The sequence below is a fragment of the Rattus norvegicus genome, chromosome 17 (genome assembly GCF_021556685.1).
Source record: "Rattus norvegicus strain SHRSP/BbbUtx chromosome 17, alternate assembly SHRSP_T2T, whole genome shotgun sequence".
Lineage (NCBI taxonomy): Eukaryota > Metazoa > Chordata > Mammalia > Rodentia > Muridae > Rattus > Rattus norvegicus.
In genome coordinates, this window is record NC_141550.1 from 14680422 (window position 1) to 14694442 (window position 14021).

General features: G+C 47.0%; 1 protein-coding gene across 1 annotated transcript; it reads left to right on the forward strand.

The window, feature by feature from the left end:
• The first annotated feature begins 6642 nt into the window (after nucleotides 1-6642).
• Nucleotides 6643-12184, forward strand: LOC134482684 (spermatogenesis-associated protein 31E1-like). The gene is made up of 4 exons (XM_087591669.1): nucleotides 6643-6857; nucleotides 8054-8105; nucleotides 8641-8701; nucleotides 8952-12184. The coding sequence occupies exons 1-4, from the start codon at nucleotides 6675-6677 to the stop codon at nucleotides 12043-12045; spliced, it is 3390 nt and encodes a 1129-aa protein (XP_087447795.1). The 5' UTR covers nucleotides 6643-6674; the 3' UTR covers nucleotides 12046-12184.
• Nucleotides 12185-14021: the final 1837 nt, after the last annotated feature.

Consider the following 14021-nt stretch of genomic DNA (forward strand, 5'->3'; position numbering starts at 1 on the left):
AGCCCTGAGCTGTATCAACAGCATTCCCTAACCCATGTTAGAAATGGATTCTGGGCCAGGAAATGCCATTACCCATATGGGACAGGCCAGAGAGAGGTGGCAGAAGTCTCCTCCAGAGTCTGCGCATACAGGCGTAATTGTGAAGGATTGATCGGTTTGTGCAAAGGCCAGCAAGTGTGGCTTCCTCCTGGTCACAGAAGCATTTTCCTTTCCAGGGAAGTCAGCAATGCAGCCAAGCCTGCATTCATTCCTTGCAACCTTACATCCCTGAGAGACTGTCCAAAACATGTCACCAGGTGCCACCATCTTCCATGTGCTCACTGTGTCTGTCAGCAAGTTTGCTTCTGCTTGGAGAACAGATATCAGGGTGACAGTATTGAAGGCACAAGCACATATGTGGACATCCTGCACCCGGTCACTGCCCAAAAGTCACGTCTGAAAGATACTTCTGACCAATCCAACATGATCCAGTAGATATGAGGACGAGCAGGGCACACATACCAACACACACACACACACACACACACACACACTCACAGTACTACCTATAATACTATGCTGGATAACATGATTTGTTGCTGTCCCATTACACTGCTAGGAATGGAGCTTTGAGGGAAGTAGAGAAGGATGGAAAACTTGTTGGAAGATACATAAAACTCTTGAAACACAACAGTTACACAACAGAGGGTGGAGTTCTACAGTGGGAAGCCCAGGATACTCTGGCAGCTGGCAGCTGATATCAGTTAGCTACAGAGATAGAGGGACTCCAATAGGGTCTCATATGTTAGTGTACATGGGACAACATGAGCAGCTGGGGAAGGCTGGATAGGAAGGAGTTTCTATGGGAAACAGCAGCACAATGACCGGCAGGGCTTAAAAATATACATGTGAAAAAATATATATACATGTGTGGAAATGTGTGTGCAATGATTGGAAAAATGGTAACATGCATCACTACAGCCTGTCCTTCCACACTGTGTGTATGGGGTAGGTACAGTAGGACCTGACACTATGCACAGCACAGTGGTGGGAGGAGGAGGGGTGTCCTGTGTGTCCCGATTCCTAGCAGAGTATGGGAGTTGAGGGGTCTCATAGGGTGTGAGACTTAGGTATGTGGGGTGAAACATACTGGGTTTACCAGCAGAGTCTGAAACATAGAAGCATCTTTATGGATGATGTGAGGGAATATGTCCAGCACAGTTAGATACACAGCCCAATAGTATGGCTAGGGTCCCAGTAGCATCTGTTTTGTAACAGTGTACCTAAGACTGCAGAGTGGTCTCTAGCAGGTCCTGGAATGTACCAGTTTATGTGGGGTAGGGCCCAGGAGGACACCATTTCTACAGGTTTGTATGTGCCATGGGATATGCTGCAAGGGTTGATAGCTTGATGTATGTGAGCAGCCCCACTGCCCATGTTGCTGCCCTAAATACAATGTGAATTTTCAAGCATGGTTGGACACACTCTACTTGAACCCCATACAATCTTTGTTGTATGAGGGCACGGAAAAATACATCAGAGGGTTACACCACTTACGATACTGGGTAATAGACATTATGAGACCATGTGAATACTTCCTTGCTGCTATCTGAAAAGCACAACTAAGTTATCAGACTCCACACCTTGTCCCCTGACAAAGACTCCCATACACTGCCATTTTCAGAACCTTCTAGACATTCTCCACCACCCACACCACATTCACTGAGGTTTGAAGCCCTCTAGGACGTCACCTCCACTACCACAGACAACTGCTAGGCACTAGGTCATTCTGCACTTGACTTCCCTCATTTCCACAGCCTTAAATACACTGCTTTTATCACGCCATGCTGGATGCCTGATAATTTATGTTGTAGTAGGTGCTGATGAGGCTCATGTCTAAGAGAGTCCTGACACCCAGCAGTACACGTGGGCGTCGTTAGTGTGAGGCTGACAAGCAGGTCCTGCACACAGCAGTGTGCTGTGCATACAGGGGAGGGGAGTATCCAGCATGGCCTGATGACTGTCAGTCATTGTGAGGTTTGTCAGGGATCATTTAGGATCCAGAACTTATGTGATGTAGATGTTGGGGGTCTGTTCAGCATGGCCAAATACCTACCAGTCAATGTGGTGTTTGCTGGGAAGCCATGCATTGCCCAATACTTAGGAATGCATTTGAGGCACGGGGCTGTGGTACAGCAATGCCTACAACCTCGCTGCACAAGTGCTGTCTCACAGTGCAATACCCCTGAGGTGTATGCCAGGGTGGAGGTGTCCAGCCAGATCTGAATCTAGCAGGATATGAGGGTCAATGACAGGAGGTGGAATGTCCAGCAGACCTGATGCCTTTCCCAGTATCTCAAATGGCAATGTAGTCGGAGATATCAAGGAGTATCTGGTACCTGGCATTGCATATGCAGCAGCATACAAGATGCTGCCTAGCCAGGAGTGATATCTAGAAATCTATAAGGTGAGTGTCCTACATGCCCTCAAAGTAACAATGTAAATAAGGTGTTAATGGGGTGTGGGTGCATGCACAGCACATTTGTAAGTTTCTAGGTGATCAGATCCTGTTGCCCACCCCATCCCACATTACCTGACAATATAATGCTATGATCAGATCCAGCTGGAGAGCCCCTATCTCCACACATAATGTGTTGGGAATCTGGCATCACCACACCCCACACTGTACCACACCACACTTGAACTTCTGTCCTGTGGTGAGTTTGATGGCCAGGCCAAAGACATACAGTTTGATGTATCTGTGTGCAATTCTGTTCTCATGGGTTAGTGAGCTGAACACATCATCTGGGTGAAGATGTGATGAGTGTGTCCCTTCTGTAGACAGCCGCCCTTCTCAGTCTGGCTCACCAGATCTCCCTCAGCAGCACATTCCTGCCACAAAGATGTGTTTTCAGGTTGATGTGGAACAGCTCCATGATGTTTGGATGATCCAGAAGCTTAATGATGTCAGTTTCAGTGCTGTGGTCAGAGTGATTTTTCTCACCCCTTTCCAGGACCCTGACCACAGCCTACACCTCTTTGTGGAGGTGGCACAGCCATGTGGAGCTGCCTTTGCCAAGCTGTCCTGAGGTGACCCAGAGGGTCTGACCTCCAGGTCCAGCTGCATCATTGCCCACCCTCTTCAATTCCCTGCACATTGCTTGACAATTTCCATCCTAAGACAAGCTGACAAAACAGAGAGATGAGATCCATGATACTGCACCAAGAGAAACAGGATGGAAAGTAGCTGTACAGCTCTGAGTTCCCACACAGGAAAGAGAGAGGTGAGATGGCCCCACAGTGTGCGTCAGGGTCACAGAAAAATAACAAACAAACCCCAAAGCAGTAGCTGACAAAACACACTGAAGGTGAGAGCTGAACCTAGCCAAACAGACCATAAAGAACAATGAAAAAATAGAAGCATGGTCCTTGGAAAGGAGAGGAAACTGAGGCAGCATTCCCAAATCTAACAAAAGAAGATACAGAGTAAAACGAGAGGAAAAGAATGAATGAAATACAGTAGCAGATATAGCAAGGCACTAAGGACCATTAGCACAGGGCTGGAGAGATGGCTCAGCAGTTAAGAGCACTGACTGCTCTTCCAGAAGTCCTGAGTTCAATTCCCAGCGATCATATGGTGGCTCACAACCATCTGTGATGGGATCCAATGCCCTCTGCTGGTGTGTCTGAAGACAGCAACAGTGCACTAATTACATACAATAAACAAATGTAAAAAGAAAAGAGCAGCCATTAGAAGAGACCTAAGAACCTATGGAACAGAGACAGGAAACCTAAAAGACAATCAGTCTCCAGGGAGAGATGGGAAATTTTCCAAATGCATATAAAATGCTTGAGTAGGCCAAAAACAAGCAATGAAGGTAAAAGATTAACAAACGAAAAATCAGCCAGACGTAATCATAAATGAACTCAGCTAGACTTTTAAAGAACACCACTTCCTAAAATAATTCCATAATACAAAAGGGAAGGGACACTTTCCAATGTGTTCCAGAAAGCCAATGTTACCCTGTACCCAAAACCAGTGCTGTTTACCACCAGACCTGATGACCCAAGTTTTAATTTTTCAAGCCCATATGGTGGAAGGAGAGAGCCGGGCCCACAATTTGTCTTCTGACTTTAACATGTGTGCAAACACACTCATAAAATTAAAACTACAATAAACCAGATACTACGTCAATATTTTCATGTAAAAGATGTAACAAACCTTAACAAGAGTACTTGATACTTCACACCATTTCAACGACATTTAAAAATTCATGTTCATGATCAAGATCAGTTCACTCACGAATATGAGGTGAGTTTGAAATACACAGATCCACAAATAAAAGCACGTGAAGTCTATATGAGACAAAGAAAGCGCCTAGCCTTAAGAAACAGGTGGAACGAAGGATAATGTTACACGAGATAAGAGAAGTTACTAAAGACAAATGTGGTGTATTCTCCCCTAAGCAGAATGTGCACATTTGCAGGATCCTGGGACATCAAAGAGGGCAGGGCTCTGCTTCCCTGGGGTGGCCCACAGGACATGTCCTGGGCAGGGCCTGGGTGTCTCAGTCACCACTGACTGTACAGTGAGGGCTGCACAGAGTCCTAGGAGAGTCATAGACTCCTGCAGCCTTAACACCTCCGTTAGCCAGGCGGTGGGAAGAGAGGGTCAGTGCCTACAACCCAACCAAAGTGGATCTGACAAGCAGAGAAGTCAGGGTGAGGGACCCAACTCATTAGCAAGACTAGGAAGAGCAGGCTGTACCTGGGTGTTTGAGGAGTAGACAAGAGCTGCTGTCCTCTAATCATGGTGTCACACACTGCCTCATATTACTGTCTCTGCCTCTGGAGTCCCAGAGTGAAACCTTAACCTCAATGATAGCAGGCCAGTTACCAACTGTCTCAGCCACCCTGCACCAACTGTAACTCCTCATCTATGACTTAATTGGTCACATGTCCACAACTTGGCCAGTCAGACTGGCTAGCCAACCAGGACTCTCCTGAATGGTCATATTGAAATCATGTGACTCCTGCTCTCTAGTGAGAAGACTCACATTCAGACCATAGGGTGGGCAATAGTATTACAGCAGGGGTAAGGAAAGTCATTAGCCTGCTCTGTGCTTCCTTTCCAGAGATGTGACAGCTAGGGTGCACCTCCCCCAATCCCACCTCCTACCTCAGCAGGACAAGTCAGGATTGCACTTCCTTTCCCAGGTCCTGAAATACTGATTTATTTCCTAAGGTCAGATTTTGGGTTTGCTCTCAGCTGTGTGTCCTCCCTAGTACAAGTGACTTCAGTTAGGTATTCAGTCCATGATTGTTCAGTTTTCACTAGGGATCACCTTTGGGTTCAGAGGGCAACAAGACTGAAGGAATTCCTGTCTTCAGGAAGCACACGGTCTAAAATAATGAGTGAGTCTCTTTCAAGCAGTGTCTATGTCTGGAGTGTGTACAGCCTTTACCTCAGAGAGGGGCTCTTCCTTAATGCCTGTGCTTCCCTGTGTGCTAACACCATTAGTTAGTGAACTCCAAAGTGAACTCCATCGTAAAATAGTCGAGGCTTCTCATACTTGATTTTCCTCTCAAAATATCTTAAAATTAAACCCTATTTTCCTCTGTCTTTTTTGAACTTTCCTTGCAATAACTTTGTGATGGATAATTTTTTTTTTTTTTTTTTTTTTGGAATTGAGGACCGAACCCAGGGCCTTGCGCTTGCTAGGCAAGCGCTCTACCACTGAGCTAAATCCCCAAGGGATAATTTTTTAACTGGATATTTTATTTACATCTCAAATGTTATCCCCACTCCTGTTATACCTTCAGGAAACCCCCTATCCCATCCTCCCTGCCCTTGCTTCTATATGGGTGCTTCCCCACTCCTGCCTCCTCACTCGGGCATTTCCCTACACTGAGGCATTGAGCCTTCCCAGGACCAAAGGCCTCTCCTCCAATTGATGTCCAACAAGACCATCCTCTGCTACATATGCGGCAGGAGCCATGGGTCCCTCTATATGTACTCTTTGGTTGGTGGTTTAATCCCAGGGAGCTTTGGGATGTCCGGGTGGTTGCTACTGTTGTTCTTCCTAAGGGTTTTAAACCACTTCAGCTCCTTCAGTCCTTTCTCTAACTCCTCCATTGGGGCCCCCATGTTGGATAATTTCAATCCACAAATTTTTGTCGGTATTTGCAACTTCCCCATTTTTTTTCATGATTTCTCCAGTACTTTGGAAAATACTCTCAATCAGTTCCTAATTAGACCTCACAGTACTTAAGTACTTTCTAACTTTCCTCCAAAACTTTTTTTCTTTTTCAATTTTTTCACCCATATCCTAATAACATTCCTCTTTCACTGGTAGGTAGAGGGTGAGAAGGGAGGGTGAAATATTATAAAAGTAGGTTGAGCAAAATATATGCCTACACCGAGAAATACTGGTGCTCAGAAAAGAGGAACAAAATATGGACAGAGGTCTATTTGTGCCTGATACAGCAACAGGATTAGGAAGAAGGGAAAGGGAAAAGACACAGCAGGTAACCCTGCCATGGAGGCTGGGGAGGGGCAGTGGCACCCTCTCCCCTGGCAGGAGCCCTTTGTGATGAAGAGACCACAGTTGTGTGATGTGGCCTGAGAGCCCTTGAAAAGTCACATGCTATACAGCACAGGTCAGTGGCCTGTGACCTGCACTGTGGTTCAGAACATGGAGAGATTTCTCAATCTGATGAATAGCATTATTTACTCATGGGTGAGCCCCTGCACCATAGATTTAGCAATGGACATGAGCATTGCCATTCTGTGTGGAGCTGGGCTCTATTTCCTACTGACCCCCTTCCTGAAGAACCTCCCTGTGTCAACATGTGAAAGTGAAATGGACATCACAGAGGTGAGGAGAGCCTTGGTTCACATGGAATAGAGAAGCTGTCTGTTGTTCACCACTGCTGCTCCAACTTTTCATAGAGATACAGGTGCACTGACAATTCTGGTATTAAAAAAACCATAAATATGAAAATTTATTTTTTAAACTCAGGTGGGTGATAAGGGGCTGCTTCAGATTGTCCACAGTAACTGTATTGTCACATGATCAAGGAGGAGCATGAATTTGTCAACAGCAGATAGTTTCACTGTTCTTGTGAATTTGGAATTTAGGGGATTTTTCAGAGGATACATAAAATCTAAGTCATTGAGGGGCATAGGGGTTGTCGTTTGTTGGGGGTTGCTATTCCATGCTGGTTTTTGTGGTTTGGTAACTAGTTGTGTGAACAGAAGAAAGAAGAAGAAGTTTTCCTGAATATCCTGACAGTAAAGGTCAAACTTTCACCCAGGACATCATCCCCTGTAATCAACGAAAACAGTCTAAAAATAGTCTCCCCCTTAACCCTCTACCTTCTTCTTCCATATCTGGTCTTAGGGGATAGAATGGGTGGGAGAAAAAGGGTGGAGAAGGATGGAAGTAAGAAGAACCAACAAATTAGCTAAAATCTAGCTACAGACAGGAGAGGGGAAATCTCCAGAAAGAGTCTGAATGGGTTAGCAGGAAGGGCATAGGAGAGTGTGGCCCTGAGGTGTCTGCCTGAAGCTCTCACACCATTGGTAAGAGGATGCAGACAGGGCACTAAGTACGACTCTGGCTACTTGGACAGACTGCATTTCTGAGTTGGTGAGGATGCAGGACAAGCTCAGCACAAGGCAATCTGTCCTCTGCTCAGGTGCTTGGTTTAAATTGTGTTGAGCTGATGTGAAGCAGGTGATAAGACCATGGCCACAGATCAGGGCTTGAGTCTCTTCTCCTCTGAGGAAGCAGATATCACCTGACAGACCAGAGCGAACTGCATAGTCTGAGGAACCCTGACTGAGGACATCCCTGGTAACTGTAGCATAGGAAGCCCCTTTTCCTGCCTTTCCAACAAGGCAATAAGGAGATGGATTTATGTACAGTGTTGAAGAGGCAAGGAGGGATGAGAGAGATCTCCCTGGGAAATTAAATTTTCATGTACTAAAGGACTGAAGAGAGAAGGCAGCTTGTTAATGGGAGTGAGGAAGAAGGGACCCCAGCTAATTTGTGTTGTTTATAAATGGCAGGATGTGAAGAGGAGGCAGAGAAAGACCAAGAAGAAAACTGCTACTCTAAAAGGTAGGCTACTGTTTCTCAGGGTTGAGATATTAAATCTACCTGCCCCTGAGTGACCAGGGTCATGATGAGAGACATGCTCCCAAAGTCATGATATGCAGCACGGAAGAGTGGCTGCAGGGAAGGAACATAGATTCAGAAAATACCCAGGTTTTGTGAGAGAAAGAAGCTGTGGTTGGCCTGGGATGGGTGCTGCACATGGGAATATTGTTCAAGGCACTGGAGTGATTCTGTGCCTCTTATAGGGGAATCCCACTTCCACCTGAAAGCAGAGAGCTTCAGTTCTCCGAGCTGTAAGTCCCTTTCACATAACTGAAGCTGTGGCCCTTGCCTTATTCTAAGAGGAATGACAGGAATGGAGGGGGAGAAGGAAATTGTACATGGGCAGATAAACTCCCTCCATTCCCCTTGCACACACTCAGTGTTCTGTCCTTGCACTATGGGAGTTGAGCATTCCATTCTTGGCATGGGGAGTAGAGAGAGACGCCTCAGTTCTGAGTGTTCTCATTCCTCATATTTTTTACATGATCATCTCCAGGTTGCAGAGAAGATGAAAAGAATGTGGAAGAGACCAAGACTCCATCACAACCTATGAACATGTAAGAAATATTTGTCCTGTGGAATTTTTCATGCCAAAATGTGAGAGGAAGCTTTGGGCATCTTCATACTGAAGATGTTATGCAGGTTGGGATGGGAAGACAGGCCTCTTGGATATCACACTAGGAGATAGGGCTTATGGAGGCGATGAGGCCCTATATGGCTATAGATGCCCTATTTATACAGAGTTGTGGACCTCTTGTTCTTCTGATGGGGGCTGATGCTTTTGCGTCCTTTCTTTTGCACTTCTAGCGAGCAACTTCTCCAGGACTCCACACCACAACCCTGGTGGAACCCTCTTCAGAAAATGGATCACCTTCCTCTCTTTCGGGTGTTGTCTTATCTCAAGTTCTTGGAGTATCTTATACACAAGGAATTTAGTCACATTTTCTGGGGCATATCCACTCTGTTCTCTGAGTCAGTTGTGGCTACTGCCCACGCCGTCAGAAGCCCTTCCTTAGCAGAACAAAAAACCGTGAGGTTTCGTGATGCCTATCGCAGTGGCCAAGCTCCTTCCCAGGCTCAAGGACCTCCAGAGTGTTCCCAAGAACAGCCATTGCCTGCACAACTTGTGACACCAAGCTTGTTAGCTATGACAAAGGCCCAACTAATGCAAATCTTTCCAAGCTCTACACCAATCAAAACACCTCCTTGTTTCAAGAGGCAGGCCTTTGGAAAAGCACGTCCTACCAGTGATAAAGGTATACAGGTATCCCTATCAACGGAAAACAATGCCTGGCAACATGGACAGTATTGGAACCCCACCGAAGGTGATGATATCCAAAAACATCAGGCAGCCTTGATGAAACCCACTCAAAACTTGACCCTACACAGTGAGGCTGTCAGGTCAGGCTCCATCCCTTGGGAGCATGGGCAGATGGCCCACAAGAATGAGGGGCCACAGAATGAAGGAAAGGAAAGTAATATTGAACAAGAACAAGGAACCCCCATCACATTCCTCCCATCCTGGAGGCTGGCCCAGCTTCAGGGAAATTTTCCAACATACAGTTATTATTGCAAGAGCAGGCCTCTACTCTGCCAATCTGTCCAGTCCTCCATCCTTGACCACAAAAGGTACACGTGGATCAAAATGACGGGGACAAAGCCCATGGAGGTCCCCTTAAGGGAGATCATAGAAAAGAGTGAAAAACATACCACCATCAAGAAGGGCATTGGTCTGGGGAGCAAGTACCTGCCTTGCGCTTCAGGCAGCACCCATAGAAAGTGGCTAAATCCTAGGATTCCCACACTAAGGTCAGACGAGCTGTCTGACATGAACTCTACTGATGATGATTCTCTGCATGACTCAAACACTGAAAGGAAGCTGGCATTAGATATCACAGAACTTCCAGTCAAACGTAGAAGGAAACCATATCTGCAGATCCTTGAGGCAAGGGATCTCACCCCACCTGGGAGTCTAGCCTCAAACATTCCCCAGGTTGTGTTTCCCTCCTCCCCCATCTTTGATTCCAAGGAGGAGTACTACTCCAAGGCTGCCATGATCCTGGAAAATTTGCATCACCAAGACCCAGGAGGGACAAGGGTAGAAAGTGCGTCAGCTGCCAGGCTAGAGAGTGCTCTGTGTATGCACTCAGCTGCAGAGGTGCAGGAGAACCAAAGAGCCCCTCAACCTGATGCCAGCCATGGGCCCTCAAAAGCTCATCCAGATCCACTGAAGAGACACCTGAGTAGTCAGCAACCTGATTTCTGCCTCCAGGCTCAACCCCAGCAGAACCGGACCATCCAAGGAAGTGAAACAGGCAGTCTCCAACAAAATACAAGCACAAAAATTGACAAGTATCTACCATGGAAGGGGTTTCAGTATGTGGACTCATCTCAACCCTGCTGTCGTGTGATAGTGCTTGGTCAGGATGAAACCGGCCCACCCTCAGCAGCCAAACCAAGCAACAGAGTGGAGGTGAAAGAAGAGCCATCTACATGGACAGTGAGTCTGGGATCCAGTGAGAGTCCCAATGGCCAAGCTATCGGTATCAGTGCCAGGGACATTGCATCTTTACAGCCCAACAAACATCCTGGTCATCTGCAAACACCTACCCTACAGCCCTCAGAGGACTCGGTCCAAAAACCACAATCACACAGTAAGATAGACCTGAAATCAAAGGAGCAGGCACAGCCCTGGCCTGTGAGACACGATCCAGATGTCCCCAGTACAGTACACCCTGCCAAGGTCAGCTTGCCTTCAAAACACTGGATGCATAGCTTTCAGAATACATGCCAAAACCCTGTAAATACCCTGGGTTTAGATGATGTTTCCATGAGGAGACATGACAGGGTAGAAACTGGAGAGATATATGTCCCAGAGGAAAAACTCGAAGTGAAAGATTTCAAGGGGTCCCATCCCCATGAAGAGAAGCAGATTACTATAAGACCTAGGGCCATAAGCCAGGGAGAAAGGCTCGGGAGAGTAAGTCCTTCCATCCCAAGCTCCACCCAGATCAAGGACACAACCAAGACTTGGATACCAGGGAAAGGGGAGGTTACTTCGAAGAGTTCTTGGAATAAAATCTCAAAGACTGCTTCAAAATATGGAAAGGTCAGCAAAAAATACTTAGGGCAAGGGGATTCCTTAGAGAATGTTCTCCAAACATCAGGTACTGAGCAAATACAGGAAGCTGTAACAAAAAACAAGGTCCTCTACAATACAGTAACTCAAATACAATCACTTGTGAATGCTCTGGCCCAGATCCTAGAAAACACTGAAGAGTACCGATCAAAGGTACTAGGGTGTAAAGTGGAATCCCTGACATCCCAGCTGGATGACCCATCCCACACTCCTGTGGGTATGCATGATACAATCCACAGCAGAGCAGTAAACAGACTGAGCTGTGGCCATGTCAGCCCTGAGGTCAATAATTATCCCTTCACATATATGGGGATTGAAGACCAACTACAGTCAGGGATTGACGCCCAGAGAGCCTGTGATCAAGATCTGAACCAAGGAGGGACAGCGATCGGTTTTGACCAGCTCCCCATGCCCGAGGGGAATGACCTTCCTTCCGAGTACAGGGGAATTGGAGACAAGCAGGAGTCAGATCTTGCTGACCAGAGAGCCTATGACCCAGATAAAATCACAGCAAATGTTGGAATGGGCTGCTGGCCACATAGCAGCCTCGAGGGGCACAACCATTCCTTCGGACACAGAGAAATTGAAGGCAAACAGCTGCCAGGCATTACCCATAAAGCCTTTGACCCTCATCAAAGTACAAAGAAAGGAACCGGTCATGACTGCTTTCTGCGTCCCAAGAAGAACCATCCAGTCAAGCACAGGGCAAATGACTGCTTAAGGACTTCAGTTGCTGCCCAGCAAGCCTCTGACACCACGTAGACCTCACCATGACAGGGCAAAGAGCAGGTGGCATGGGCCATCCTTGCCTTCACAGCAGGATTTCTAGATGTTGTCCCATCTGCCCAGCTATTGTATCCCCCATGCCTCCTGGTCATAAACTTGGTTTTATCCCTGCAAAGGAAGGTGTTTCTTTCTGGAGCTCTTGGCTCCTTCCCAGAAAGGAGGTGCTTTCTGGTAAACACTCCTGCCTTTCACCACAGTGGTTTCTTTCTTACAGTGATGGAGCAGGGAAAGGTCAGCATTGCTTTGGCCTCAGTACAGTTTATGGAGAGACAGGGCACATGGGAAGGCACAGTCACTTTGTGGTGTCATCTACACACAGTCTCATCAGTGTGCAGTTAGCCTTAACTAAAACACTATGCAGTGTTTCAGGATAAGCCAACCCCATAAAGACCCCACCCAGGTCTAGGTCTCAATGTGTTCCCTTCATTTTCCCACCTTGATGTTTGTGGCACTGTACACAGGATGTACAGAGACAGCAACCACAAACATTTCATCCTTGCTACAAATGTAGGAAAAGCTCTCCCTGCATTCCCAGGACAGACATAGAGAATACCTATCCCAGGAGTCCTTACTCACCTTGATGTAGGCTGAGCCCATATCAGTACTTATTACAGCCTGTTCAATAGGTCGGTAACTGTCCACAGTCTGCCTTCTTCTGTGACTAGAGCCAGAGCCAGAATAGAACGTGCAGTCTGTGACCATAGGTGGTTACTGAAGGCCATGTCATGTCACAGAGGCCTGCTCAGTAACACAGGAAAACCTGCAGAGAGACCAGAGACATCCCAGTCAGTCCCCTCAGTGCCCTCCCTGGAGACCTGGAATCATCCTGCCCAGGCCATCACCTTGCTGACATTCAGGTCATATGATGCTGCACCAGTGCCAACCTGGGGTAGACAATGTCTGTCAGTTGTAGATTGTTTCCTGGTAGAAGAATTCTATGTGAATAATTTGGAAACCTACATTCGTAGTTTATGGTGCTTCTGGATCTGTCGAGACCCAAGGTCCTATCTGCATCCATTTTCTAGCAGAGTTCAATCTCCCCTCTCTCCTCCCATAATGGTCTTTCAATTCTGCATCCCTCCTGCAAGCCCTGAATGAAACAATCCATTTTTCGTCTCCCACTGCTTCATCAGATCTCATTTACACTACTACTTTTGCATTTTCTTCATATATTTGCTTTTAGTATACAATAAAGGATATAGACCACACCCAGAGGAAGCTAACTTGCCTAGGATCACACATCAGGAGGACACAACATCTGTCCCAACACTCAGAGTGACTGGGTCTCCCGGGATCCAGGGATGTAAGAACCCCTACCCAGCCAGCCACAGTGGTTCCTTCCAGTCTGAACTTGTGCCCTGAACAAACCTTGGGCACTAGTCCCACACTCAGTCCCACAACACTCAGAGGAATCCCATCACCCAGGTGTTCTAACATACCCAGGATCAGAGGAACACAGGATCACAGAGGAAGCTCAACTCCCAAGAGTTGACACATGCAGGAGCACTGGAGCTCTGACACAGTCAAGGTCACAGTTGAGGAAACAACTTGTTCCCCACCACCCAGCATAACTGGGACCTACACAGAAACCATGGAAACACAAACCTCATCCACCCAGAGGCACAGGTTCCTCCCAGGTTTTATCTGTGCTCTCAGCAATCTCAGGGCTCTGGACTCCACTCACCCACTTCTGTAAGACCCAGAAAAAGCTTGAATCACAGAAGCTCGGACAAAACAGGACCTCAGGAGCTTGGTCTCACGAGGACTTCAGTATCTCAGAGGCAGCTTGACTCCCAGAATCTCTGACACAGTCAGGATTCCAGGATCCCAGGATCAGAAAGACACCTGAACTCTGAGGAGTTCTGACACAACCAAAACCACAGTAGGGACAGGCTCCAGTCAGGGACACCTAGGGCAGGACTAGAGAAAACCAGATAGTGAGATGCAAGCAC

Excerpts from the sequence above, each read along its gene's own strand:
- LOC134482684 (XM_087591669.1), top strand. The coding sequence starts at position 6,675 with ATGGAGAGATTTCTCAATCTGATGAATAGCATTATTTACTCATGGGTG. Across the intron at positions 6,858-8,053 it reads GTGAAATGGACATCACAGAG|GATGTGAAGAGGAGGCAGAG; the intron begins GTGAGGAGAGCC and ends TATAAATGGCAG. Across the intron at positions 8,702-8,951 it reads CCATCACAACCTATGAACAT|CGAGCAACTTCTCCAGGACT; the intron begins GTAAGAAATATT and ends TTGCACTTCTAG.